Genomic DNA, 14203 nt, shown 5'->3' on the forward strand with positions numbered 1-14203 from the left:
AGGTAACAGGCAGGTGCTCCAGGTAGGCTGGCTGGCGGGCACTACAGGTAACTGGCAGGTGCTCCAGGTAGGCAGGCTGGCGGGCACTACTGGTAACAGACAGATGCTTCCTGGTAAGCATGCTTGCGGGCACGACAGGTAACTGACAGGTGCTTCCAGGTAAGCAGGCTGGCGGGCAGAACTATAGACAGGCTGGCGGGCTGGACTGTAGACAGACTGGCGAGCAGGACTGACAGGCAGCGAGACCTGAGGGCTGAAGCAAGTGTTAGCACACAGAACAACAACCTTGCACAGGCACCTCCATTTTGGAGGAGATGCCTTATATAGGGGCAGTCCTGCGGCCACTGGCCGAGGACTCTATAGGACGGCGCGCGCGGCCCCTTTAAGAGGGAGAAAGCGCGCGTGCGCCCTAAGCACAGAGCCCAGGAAGCTGCGCGCTGTGCACGCCACAGCAGCAAGGGAGCGGGAGGACGCCGGACCTGGACCACGCTGGTGAAGGGAACGACATCTCTGCCCAGCAGGAGGCAGAGACGCCGATGCTACAACATGAAAATGATAAAAGACCTAAATAACAAATATATAGACAAGCCAGCAATAACTGGTAGAGCTAGAATCATAAATAATTGCATTAGTTTGATATTATTCTACATTACTAGGTATCAATAGCCTTAAAGGTGTCATCAAGGCAGAAATTATTCTTGACCTATCCTTGGGATAGGTCATCAGTATGAGAAGCCCAGCACCTCCACCGATAAGCGGAAAACAGCTGTGGCAGCCATCAGATGTAACATGATGAATATAGATACTGCAGTTCCAATTAATGTGCAGCAGTTCCCGAATGCAAATACATTTAACAGATCTGCCCAACGCAGCTCCATTCATTGTGTAGCGGTCACAATGGGGTTGAGGTCAGGGGAGCATGGGTGCCACACCATAAGTTTGTCCCCTTTTATGCCCATAGCAGCCAGAGATGCAGATGTGTTATGTGCAGCATGAGACGGGGCATTATCATGCATGAAAATGATCTTGCTGCGGAATACACGGTTCTTCTTCTTGAACCATGGAAGGAAGTGCTGTTTGAGAAACTCAACATACATTATGGAGTTCATCTTTACCCCTTCAGGGATCCTAAAAGGGCCGGCAATCTCTCTCCCCATGATTCCAGCCCAAAACATTACTCCACCTCCTCCTTGTTAGCGCCGTAGCCGTGTTTACATTGGGTGTCCATCAACCAGCCATCCTCCACTCCATCCATCTGGACCATCGAGATCATTTCATGCATGATAATGCCCCGTCTCATGCTGCACATAACACATCTGCATCTCTGGCTGCTATGAGCATAAAAGGGGACAAACTTATGGTGTGGCACCCATGCTCCCCTGACCTCAACCCCATTGAGAACCTCTGGAGCATCATCAAAAGGAGTGACTATGATGGCGGGAGGCAGTTCACATCTAAGCAACAGCTCTGGGAGGGTATTCGGTCCTCATGAAAAACAATTACAGCAGAAACCATCCAAAACCTGACAAATTCAATGGACGAGAGAGTTCAGAAGCTCCTTTCGAACAAGGGGTCCTATGTGCAAATGTAACATCACCTAGCATAAAGTTTTGAGTTGAAAACTGTTTGATTTCAGTTTGTAATAACCTGCTAATGCTTATAATTTCAAAAATGACCATTTTTTTGTTCTTTATTAAAGTGAAAAGGTTGAAAACTCTGCTGTGCATAATAATTTGGAACATGCATTTTGAGTGCAGTTTGAGTTTTTTATTTTTTAAAAAATATACTGTTATCATAGACAGTTTGTACAAAAACCTTTCAATTGTACGCTAATAGTTATTTGACTGGAAAATTACAATGACTGCAATTCATATAGGTAATTTGGGAAAATCTGAGAAATATTATTTGCATAATAATTTGAAACACAGTGTATATCCAGCTGCCACCAGAATTGTTTTCAGCTAAAACGTGGGGGTGGATGGACCACTTCCAGGCTTATATTGATCATCTATCCTAACGATAGAAAAATAACATCAGCATCATAGAAGACTGAGATGGTAATTCTTGCTAAATAGTGAATCACTTATTTGGATCCGACATAAAAACAGATATTGACCAACATTTTGGCCTAAACAGTCTTTATCAAGGACATCTGTTATACAAATAAACTTAAATATACATAAAGTACACAGATAAATGACAGTGATGAAAATAAAGTAACAATTTTCTCTTATCATTACTTTATTTTAAATACACTGTAATTTACATATTTATCCTATGTACTGTATATTCATGATTATTTGCATAGCACATTTCCTTGAAAAGGACCGTTATTTAGGTCGAAGTGTTGGACTATATCTTTTCTTCTTAAGCCAGTTTCAAATAAATGATTTACTCTTCAGCAAGAATTACAGTTTTCGTCTTCCACAGTGCAGAGTTTTTTCTTCTACACTGTGTGCACAATCATTAGACAAGTGAGTATTTTGAACATATTTTTATGCATATTTTACTACTCCAAGCTGGATGAAGCATATCAGGTGATGTGTATTTGTGTAATGAGAAGGTTGTGGACTAAGGATACAACACCCTTTATCAAGATGTGCAGAATTATTAGTATGCAGCTTGATTTCTTTAGGCAAAATTAGTCAAAAAAAGATTTAACCCCTTCCCGACATGCGCCGTATATACAGTGGTGGCCAAAAGTATTGGCACCCCTGCAATTCTGTCAGATAATACTCAGTTTCTTCCTGAAAATGATTGCAATCACAAATTCTTTGGTATTATTATCTTCATTTAGGTTGATTGCAAGGAAAAAACACAAAAGAGAATGAAGCAAAAATAAAATCATTGATCATTTCACTCCAAAAATGGGCCAGACAAAAGTATTGGCACCCTCAGCCTAATACTTGGTTGCACAACCTTTAGCCAAAATAACTGCGAACAACCGCTTCCGGTAACCATCAATGAGTTTCTTACAATGCTCTGCTGGAATTGTAGACCATTCTTCTTTGGCAAACTGCTCCAGGTCCCTGATATTTGAAGGGTGTCTTCTCCAAACTGCCATTTCGAGATCTCTCCACAGGTGTTCTATGGGATTCAGGTCTGGACTCATTGCTGGCCACCTTAGAAGTCTCCAGTGCTTTCTCTCAAACCATTTTATAGTGCTTTTGGAAGTGTGTTTTGGGTCATTGTCCTGCTGGAAGACCCATGACCTCTGAGGGAGACCCAGCTTTCTCACACTGGGCCCTACATTATGCTGCAAAATTTGTTGGTAGTCTTCAGACTTCATAATGCCATGCACACGGTCATGCAGTCCAGTGCCAGAGGCAGCAAAGCAACCCCAAAACATCAGGGAACCTCCGCCATGTTTGACTGTAGGGACCATGTTCTTTTCTTTGAATGCCTCTTTTTTTTTCCTGTACACTCTATGTTGATGCTTTTTCCCAAAAAGCTCTACTTTTGTCTCATCTGACCAGAGAACATTCTTCCAAAACGTTTTAGGCTTTCTCAGGTAAGTTTTGGCAAACTCCAGCCTGGCTTTTTTATGTCTCGGGGTAAGAAGTGGGGTCTTCCTGGGTATCCTACCATACAGTCCCTTTTCATTCAGATGCCGACGGATAGTACGGGTTGAACTTGTTTGGATGTTAGTCGAGGTTCTTTATCCACCATCCGCACAATCTTGCGTTGAAATCTCTCGTCAATTTTTATTTTCCGTCCACATCTAGGGAGGTTAGCCACAGTGCCATGGGCTTTAAACTCCTTGATGACACTGCGCACGGAAGACACAGGAACATTCAGGTCTTTGGAGATGGACTTGTAGCCTTAAGATTGCTCATGCTTCCTCACAATTTGGTTTCTCAAGTCCTCAGACAGTTCTTTGGTCTTCTTTCTTTTCTCCATGCTCAATGTGGTACACACAAGGACACAGGACAGAGATTGAGTCAACTTTAATCCATGTTAACTGGCTGCAAGTGTGATTTAGTTATTGCCAACACCTGTTAGGTACCACAGGTAAGTTACAGGTGCTGTTAATTACACGAATTAGAGAAGCATCACATGATTTTTCAAAGGCTGCCAATACTTTTGTCCACCCCCTTTTTTAGGTTTGGAGTGGAATTGTATCCAATTTGGCTTTAGGACAATTCTTTTTGTGTTTTTTCATTGAAGGCAAATTAAATGAAGATAATAATACCAAAGAATTTGTGATTGCAATAATTTTCAGGAAGAAACTGAGTATTATCTGACAGAATTGCAGGGGTGCCAATACTTTTGGCCACCATTGTATACTGCTCTGAGGGAGTTGCATTCTCACAAAGAGCAGTATATATGCGATGCAGTGATCGTGTGGGTTTACACTGAGCGCTGCCACAATCACATGCGGATGTCAGCTCTATTTGAGAGCTGACACCCTGCAGCACCGCCCACGATTGGTGCTAGCACCGATCACGGGTGTTTAACCCCTCTTATGCCACGATCAATAGTGACAGCGACATCGCAGGGCATCGCAGAGGGAGTGGGCTCCCTCTGTGCTTCCATCAACACAACGCGAAGTGATCGCGTTGTGCTGATGGTCTCCATGGTGACCCCCCATTGGCAAGATGGCCGTGGGGTCCTTCAGGGGACTTCAAGAAGGTGGCTATGTCAGCTCCTGTTCTAAGGGTAGGAGCTGAGACGCCTCCTTCCTGCCTGAGAGACGCTGATCTGATGCTCTGCAGTGCAGATGCATTGCAGAGTATCATATCACTGATCTGACATTATAAAGTTGATGTCCCATCCTGGGGCAATGTGAAAAATTTTAAAAAAAATAATAAAAATGTTAAAAATATTTAAAAAAAATCACAAAATAAAGAACAAAAAAAGAAAAAATATTAATCCAATAAATACATTTATCTGTGAAAATAAAAATAAACAAAAGAGTATACATATTTGGTATCACCATGTCCGTAATGTCCCGACCGATGAAACTGTCCCACTAGTTATCCCCTTCAGTGAACAAGTCAAAAAACGATGCTTTATCATGATACCGCCGAACAAAAAGTGGAGTAAAACGCGATAAAAAAGATGCATGGAAATAAACATTTCCAGGACCCGTTGAAGCTAAAACACCGTGCGATACGGCCGTCATCCGTTCATTGTGCTCCATCCCTCCCTGCAGCAAGTTGTTATGCCTTAAATAAAGACTTTGAATTTTGAAGAACCGGTGAGTGCTACTTCCATTCCTTTTTATCACAGTAAATAAAAATGACATCACAGAAAATGTCATCCTGTCCCACAAAAAAGAAGCCGCAATACAGCTGAGCGGAAAAGTAAAAAAGTTACAGCTCTCAGAATAAAGCGATGCAAAAATAATTATTTTTTCTATAAAATAGTTTTTATTGTGTAAAAGTGCCAAAACATAAAAAAACGCTATAAATGTCGTACCGCTGTAATCGTACTGACCCGAAGAATATAGCTACCTTATCAATTTTACCACAGGCGGAACAGCATAAAAAAATCCCCAAAAAATATTTCCTGAATTGCTGGTTTTTGTTCACTCTGCCTCCCAAAAAAAACGGAATAGAAAGTGATCAAAAGATGTCATTTGCCGGAAAATGGTACCAATAAAACCATCAACTTGTCCCGCAAAAACAGATATATATCTGGTATCACTGTAATAGCACCGAACCGAAGAATAAAGTCACTTAATCACTTATACTGCACTAGAAATGGCATAAAAAACAAATAAAACAAATTCTTCACCTTGCTGCTGATTTGTTCATTCTACCACCCAAAGATCGCAGTAAGGCTCGACGAACGTTTATCCTGCACTCTGCTCTGAGCGCTTACACATGAGTTTCCGTGTAAATCTCTTAAATACTTGATTCAGACGGAACCCCCGGCGGAAGATTCCCTATAGTGAGGCAGAGGGAGGCACTGTGGACGCCGTCTGGCCTATGATCCGGAGGTGTCCGTCTTTTTATTATGCGTACATAAAAGTGCTGTTGGCCTCAGTTTTGTGCACTTTTAAAAGAAGGACATTGCTGAACAGAGGCCAGACGGAGTCCAGAATAACTCATTGTAGTGAATGGATCCCTCAGTGGTTTCATCTGAATCACGTCTTTCGGAGATTTAGATGAAAACTCCGATGTAAATGCTCAGCATGGAGCACAGGATAAATGTTCCCAATAAAAGCTTCAACTCCATTCACCAAAAAAGCAAGTCCTCACTCAGGTCTGTCTGTTAATGGAAAAATAGGGGGCCTCCACATTATTGGTGGCACAAAGGCTCTGGAAAAACGATATGGCTCCCCCCCAAAAAAGAAATCCAGCGATTTCTGCGCTCCCAAATCCAAATGCCCTTCTCCCTTCTGAGCTCCACTGTGTGCCTAAACTGCAGTTATCATCCACATGTTTGGCATTCCTGTAGCGATGAAAGCCCATCTAATTTATACGTACATGTCTCTAGAAGCAAGAGATGGGCATACTGTGCTGGTCACTACAATGTATTGGTCACTACAGTGTCCTTTAGTCAATTGGTCACTTAGCAACATCCACTGCTGCTTGTTTGTGGAAAACACCCATTGAGTCAAAATCATCACTTATGGGGGGTTCAGCTGATCTGGTACCTCAGGGTCCTCTGCCAATGTGACATGGCACCCTCAAACCAGTCCAGCAAAATCTGAACTCCAATAGGGCACTTCTTCCCTTCTGAGCGTTGCACTATGCCTCAAAAGTTTTTGACTCCATATTGGGTATCTGCGTACTCAGTAGAAATTGCACAACAAATTTTGGAGTCCATTTTCTCTTGTTACCCTTGTGAAAATTCAAAATTTGGGGCTAAAAACATTCTTGCCAGAAAAATGTGATTTTTTTCATTTTCACGGCTCAACGTTATAAACTTCTGTGAAGGACCTGGGAGTTCAAAGTGATCACCACACATCTAGATAAGTTCCCTGAGGGGTCTAGTTTCCAAAATGGTGACAATTGTGGGGAGTTTCCACTTTTTAGGCACATCAGGGGCTCTCCAAACGCGACATGGCGTCCGAAATTATTCCAGCAAATTTTACATTCAAAAAGTTAAATGGTGCTCCTTCACTTCCAAGCCCTGTCATGCGTCCAAACAGTAGTTTTCCCCTACATATGGGGTATCGGTGTACTCAGGAGGAATTACACAACAAAATGCATGGTACAATTTCCCCTGTTACCCTTGTGAAAATGCAAAATAGGGGGCTAAAATACATTTGTGTGAGAAAAATTAGATTTTGTTTATTTTCATGGCTCAACATTATAAACTTCTGTGAAGCACCTGGGGGATCAAGGTACGCACTACACATCTATACAAGTTCCCTGAGGGGTCTAGTTTCCAGAATGGTGTCACTTGTGGGGGTTTCCACTGTTTAGGCACATCAGGGTATCTTTAAACACGACATGGCATCCGCTAATTATGCCAGAAAATTTTATATTCAAAAAGTCAAATGGCGCTCTTTCCCTTCCGTGCCCTGCCGTGCGCCCAAAGAGTGGTTTCCCCCCACACACATTGGGTATCGATGTTCTCAGGAGAAATTGCACAACAAATTTTGGGGTCTATTTTCTCCAGTTACCCTTGTGAAAGTAAAAACAATCGGGTCTACAGTAACATTTTTGTGAAAAAAAGTTAAATGTTTATTTTTTCCTTCCACATTCCTTTAATTCCTGTGAAGCACGTGAAGGGTTAATAAGCTTCTTGAATGTGATTTTGAGCACCTTGAGGCATGCAGTTTTTAGAATGGTGTCACTTTTGGGTATTTTCTGTCATATAGACCTCTCAACGTCACTTTAAATGTGATGTGGTCCTTAAAAAAATGATTTTGTAAATTTTGTTGTAAAAATGAGAAACCACTGGTCTATTTTTAATCCTTATAGCTCCCTAACAAAAAAAATTCTGTTTCAAAAATTTTGCTGATGTAAAGTAGACATGTGGGAAATGTTATTTATTAACTATTTTGTGTGACATGACTCTCTGATTTAAGGGCATAAAAGTTTTGCAAAGTTTTCACAATTTTCGCCAAATTTCTTGATTTTTTCACAAATAAAAGGAAGTCATATCAAAGAAATTTTACCACTATCATGAAGTACAATATGTCACAAAAAAAAATCTCAGAATCACCAGGATCCGTTGAAGCGTTCCAGAATGATTACCTCATAAAGTGACACTGGTCAGAATTCAAAAAATTGGCCCGGTCAGGAAGGTGAAAACAAGCTTCAGGGTTAACTGACTCTGAAAAGTCAATTTTTTTTTACTAGTCTTACAGAGGGATGCAGTACTATTGAAATTGGTAAGATATTGGGACGTGATCACAGAACCATCAATTTTTTTTAGCAGTCAACAGGGTCGCAAAAAATGTGTTGAGAAATAAAGGTGCACAATAATTGGCAAAGATTTGAGAAGAGTCAAACGTGAAGTGACCAGGAAGCCATTATCCTCCAGTGATGTCATATTTCAGAACTGCAACCTCACTGTAGTGCCCAGAAGCACAAAGTGTTCAGTGATCAGAGACCTGGACAAGGCAAGGAGGGCTGTGACCTGACCCCCACTGAACAAAGCACATTAGTGGAAACATCAAGACTGGGCCAAGAAATAACTGAGTCAGATTTTTCAAAGATTTTATTGACTGAGACAAGAGTGATTCTTAACGGACCATATGGATGGGCCCACTGCTGGATCAATAACTGGCACAAACTGCCACTTCGACTCAGGTACAATCAAGATGGAGGTCAGGTACTGTTATGGGCTAGTATGATTAAAGATGAGCTCGTTGGACCTTTTCAGGTCAAACATGGACTCAAAATCAACTGCCAAACCTACTGTCACTTTTTAGAAGACACTTTCCTCAAGCAGTGGTGCAGGAAAAATGATTTTTATGCAGGATAATGCTCCAATAAGGCCTTAAAGATTAAGCAATAATGACATGGCCCCTTCCTCACCTGACCTAAACCTTACTGAGAACTTGTGGGCCCTTCTTAAATGGGAGATTTACGGTGAAGGAAAACACTTCTCTGATCAGTGTCTGGGAGGCTGTGGTTGGTGCTGTCCAAAAAGTGGATTGTCAATATATTAACAAAACTGGCAGACTCCATAGATGGAAGACTTATGAGTGTTATTGAAGAGAAGGATGGCTATATTGGTCACTAATATTTTTTTTAAATATCAGAAATGTATTTTTGTACATTAAGAGTTGTTTGGTCATTATTCTCACTCTAACAGCTGAAAATAAACAATTGAGATAGGAAAATGTACATTTTTGACTTAGCTGCATAATATTTCGCACACATAGATATTCTCCTAAGAAAGACAAAACCTGTCTTTTACTTTCTTAAATACTCAGGTTTCAGGTTTATTAACCTTTGGATTGACCGATAGCAGTGTAGCTGTTTAATAACCAAATTAGTCATCAAACATACAAATTGCCTAATAATTGTGCACACAGAGTATATGATAGGATTGCAGTGTTCCTGACACATATTTCTGTCCTAAAGACAAGACATTGATAATTTCTGCCTGAAAAACAATTTATTATTGCATTTATTTTGGATAATAACCAATAATTATCCATTATTATTTTAGGGACCACCTGGAATGCATGGTGTGCCAGGCCAAATGGGATCTAAGGTATACAAAAATAAAATTATCATTTATTACAATTGAGTATTTTTTTCTGTTCAAAAAATTCCAAGCAATCAGACATCTAGCTCTGCTACATATATGCCTGATTCGCCCTGTAGTTCTTCCATGGCAGGTTACACATGCACAGTAGATACCTGCTATTCTTCTATAGTGCTATTCTCATCTTACTGTGCTCACTGCACATGATGGACATTGTGTGACCATTTCAGATAAAGGGAACCTATAATCAGTAAAATGACCCATTCTTTAATAGCCACAATAGTTACATTCCGACCCTATAATTTGCATTGACGCATCTAATGAACCTGTGCAAAGGTCATTGGGAGGAAGGGGGAACAGGGTCAAGTGTCAAATTATCTTTTTTGAATTGTGGATCCTGTGTTATCAGCTGTGTATAGAGGTGTTACCTGTCATTGTAATCCTGCCTATGGTGATAAGAAAACTGTGAAAATTTCTTCCTCAAAGGACAGGAAATATTAGTCTATTTTTTCTTAAAAAGATTGTGATATGCAAAAAAAAATTACCAAGTTAAAAAAAAAAGCAAACAAAAAAAAATATGCAACAGAAAAACCTAATTTAAACAATAGATAATTTTCTGATTATAGCTTTTCCTCTTTTAGGCTATGTGCCCACGATGCAGAAATGCTGCATATTTTTTCCGCATCTCCCTGGCAGGAAAAACGCATGCGGATGTTACATGCGTTTTTCCCGCCAGGTACAAGCGTTTGTCAAGCATTTTTGCATGCATTTCCGCATGCGGGTTATCAAGCGCTTTTCCAAGCGATTTTAGCATCACTTGGAAAAGTGCTTGACAACTTGGTCACACTTTATAAATCCATGCAACCAGCATATATAGTGTGACCAAGTAATAGTTAAAAAGAAAGAATAAGAATGGTGAAAAATAAAAAATAAAGATTATACTCACGTCCGGTCTCCCCAGTGCCTCGCGGTGGTGTGAAAGACCTGCGATGACGTCATTGAGTCATGTGACAGGTCACGCGACCGCCGACGTCAGAGGTCGAGTGACCTGTCACATGACTCAATGACGTCATGTCAGGTCCTCACACCATCGCGAGCCACCCAACACACCGCACGCATCGCTGAGGAGACCGGGGGCCATCGGAAGGTAAGTATAATCTTTTTTTTTTATTTTAAATTCTTCTTTTTTACAGTTTCTATGGTACCTGGGTCTGGAGGAGAGTCTCCTCTTCTCCAGACTCGGGTACCATCCGCACATTGAATCGCTTCATATCCGCGTGTGCACATGTAGTGATGCGGATATCAAGCGTTTCAATGCAAGTCAATGGCGGCAATTACGCTGCGTGTCCGCAAAATTAATGGACATGCTGCGTACTTTTCCGCAATGATAATCCGCAGCGGAAATTTCCATGGGGCACGTATTACCAAGCATTTTTTAAGCGTTTTCACTGCGGAAATTCCGAAGGCTGCGTGCCCACGATGCGGATTTAATGCACTTCTGTGGTGGCATTTCCACCACGGAAATGCATTAAAATCGCTTGTTAAGCGGTCTTGGATGTATCCCAATGCGGATTATCATTGCGGAAAAATTCACAGCACAGCCAATTTGGGCTCGATTTCGCGGCAAAGTCGCGCCCATTGACTTGCATTGAACCTCATAATATCCGCATGTATACATGGTACCCGGGTCTGGAGAAGAGGAGACTCTCCTCTAACCCAGGTACCATGGTACCTGCAAGTAAAAAGAGAATAAGGGCAATTCTCTGGAAAGTGAAACCATGGTGTCAAATTTCAAATTTGTGTTAGAGATTGAATTTTCATTCTTTTAAGAAAGAACACACTCTAAATTAATGGAAAAAACTATAGCCACATAAATATTGAGCAGATTGTCTTAGAATTCGCTTTGTAAACTTGAATGTTTGTAAATAGGAAAAAAACACACAAAAGTATCTTATTTTGAAAGAAGTTCCACCCAATAACTATCAATTGCATTTAACTCTATTTATTTATGATGAAAGACACATCAGTTCACTACAAATTCAAATTGCACACATGAAAGAATGGGTAGTTGCATTCTTGAACACTTGAGACTATACTTTAAATTCCACATTTCATTGTCCCGTGCATCACGCAAAATCTTAATTTTTTCTTCTTGTGCAAATAAAAAGTACATACATATTATTAAATATTGAAATACACTTTCAAAACAGAGTAATAACTAAGATAATATAATTGAAATAATTCCCATACAGTCCACTGAGAAACAAAAAACAATATATCATGTGTCCCGTGCATCACGGCTCAAAGCACATTATCTTCAAACTTGTACTGTCCTCTTGAGTTCACCAGGACTGGAGTTGTTGTTTTCTTTAGAATTTGTCCTACTGAGTAAAGTAACTTATCAGCCTTCACTGGCCATTTCCAGTAGGTAGTTTTACCTGCTTGCACCATGATGAATATCTCATATTCATTCTCTACTCTTCCCGTTATTTCACCAGGATAGAGTTTCCCATCATACTTGACTATGACCCAGTCACCTGTTGTATAGCAGGCTGAACTAGCTGCATTCATTTCTACTCCAGGGCTAAGAGAATTCTTAAAAGCAAGCAAACATTTATTTGGAGAAGCTTTAAGTATATGCATGGACTTAATCCCTGGAATTGGGACACTTTTCCAATTTCTGTCTCTGGAAATGTCTTGGTCAACTGTATTTTGATTTTCCTTTTCTAGATTACGTTTTTCTCGCATTCGAAGTTTATTGCTCTCTCGCACTTTATCTGCATTTCTTATCCTGTACTGCTTAGCCCTTTCTTTGTCACTGACATTATTTATTTTCCCCATGCTCTGAAAAATACAAACCAATTAAAACTACTTTTATTTTATCTTAAAAAAATTAGAATATTACAGAATACCTTTGGGTTCCCTTACACGCATCAACCATCGGCAGAAATTGGTGCTGCCGGCGATTGATGCGTTATCTGCCTGTTAGTGTGCTCTCACACACCTGGCACTGAGCGATAAGTCGCTCAATCGACTTGTGCTGCTGCTAATCAGTTGTTCTTCGGGGGTGTTGCTATGTTAGCTAAGAGCCAAAAAGCCATAGGACCTTTGGTGATGTCATGGGTCATGTGAGCGATTTGATTGGCTCAAAAGGGTCATGTGCCGATGAAATTACTCATGTGACCCGTGACATCGCCAGGTCCTCCAGCCCCTTAAGAGCTAAAAGCACGGAGAGTTCTGCTGTCGATTATCTTCTAAAAAAAAATAACGCCCAACAAGCCACCCCATTCATAATGAGATAAGACACACTTGTAATTTTTTGGCTCTGCGTCAATGGAGAGAAAAAAAAATCATCGGCATGTCCTATCTTTCGGCTAGAATCGCTGCCCCTGTAGCTAACACAATTTGAACAATTTATTGAGAAATCACCAGAAAATTGTCAAAACCCAGAGATCGCATGCGATAAAGCGGTGTGAAAATCACAATCACCTGTGTGCATTAACCCTTAGAGCGTGAGTACCTGATATCTTAATTCCACAACTCTGTAACATCGAGACAGCTGCTTGTTGCAGCCTGTAAGTGCTAAAACACACATGTATTTTCGGTTCGTCCGAAAATCGGGAGCATGTCCGAATTTAATTAATTCGTCCGAAAATACATTTTGAACTCTGTTTAACCCCATTCAAACACATGGGTTTGAATGAGGAGCTATTCTTCACAGAAATTCGCATGCATTGTTAATTAATGATGCAAAATTCTGACACACACAGGGCAGTGTACAGAATTCGTTTTAGCCCTAACCCCCTTGAAACCCATAGGTTTCAATGGTGTCCGATAGGGCTAAAACACACTGGCGAAGTGTGTTCTGATTTTCGATCAGAAATTCGGACCGAATTTTGGCGCACTAAGGGTGCCCTTAGTTACTTATCCACCTGAAACTTTCCTCTTTGTTCAGATTTCCTCCAAAAAAAATAGTTAATCAGTTGCAATATAGAAAATAAAATAACAATATAACCATATAGGAAGACGACAACTGATGAAGATAAAATTTCTCATCCATCATACATGAAATGTCCTATGTAGGTAGTGTGACAACTGAAGGAAAAAAAATGTCCCGTGCATCACACACAAAATGTCCCGTGCATCACACACAAAATGTCCCGTGCATCACATTCACAATTAGTCATTTTTTAAGTGTATATTTAGGAATTTTTTAAAAAAGGTTCAAGCAATATCAAGAAAAACTATCATTGCAGTCCAAGGCTGAATATGGCTGTGAAAAGCTTCTTCAAATCACAGAAGTAATGAATTAAAGCAAGTAATAAGCTTCTAGCTCATTTCTCTGAGTCCCGTGCATCACGCATATTTTATGTATTTTTTAACATTCCTTTTTTGATATAAGAATTTTTCTTTTCCTTAAAATGGAATAACAGGAAGGTGTAAAAACTAGTAAAAGTGATTAATCAGTAGACATAAATTAATCTAGGATGTTATGTTCATTTAATTACATGTGAATGTCCCGTGCATCACGCAGAGAATCACCCATAAAGTAAAAAATAAAAAAATGATTCATAGTCACCTC

The 14203-nt window shown here is 40.4% G+C and overlaps 1 protein-coding gene across 1 annotated transcript in view; it reads left to right on the forward strand.

Moving 5' to 3' along the window:
- LOC141265547 (uncharacterized) overlaps positions 1–14203 on the forward strand; it is a 160663-nt gene that overhangs the window by 71305 nt on the left and 75155 nt on the right. Inside the window, exon 13 of the mRNA XM_073678741.1 lies at positions 9583–9627. Coding sequence (XP_073534842.1) covers positions 9583–9627 — 45 coding nt within the window. The remainder of the gene's footprint in view (positions 1–9582; positions 9628–14203) is intronic.

This window comes from Phyllobates terribilis, unplaced genomic scaffold (genome assembly GCF_046119375.1).
Source record: "Phyllobates terribilis strain yellow unplaced genomic scaffold, ASM4611937v1 Scaffold_4__5_contigs__length_816908805, whole genome shotgun sequence".
NCBI lineage: Eukaryota > Metazoa > Chordata > Amphibia > Anura > Dendrobatidae > Phyllobates > Phyllobates terribilis.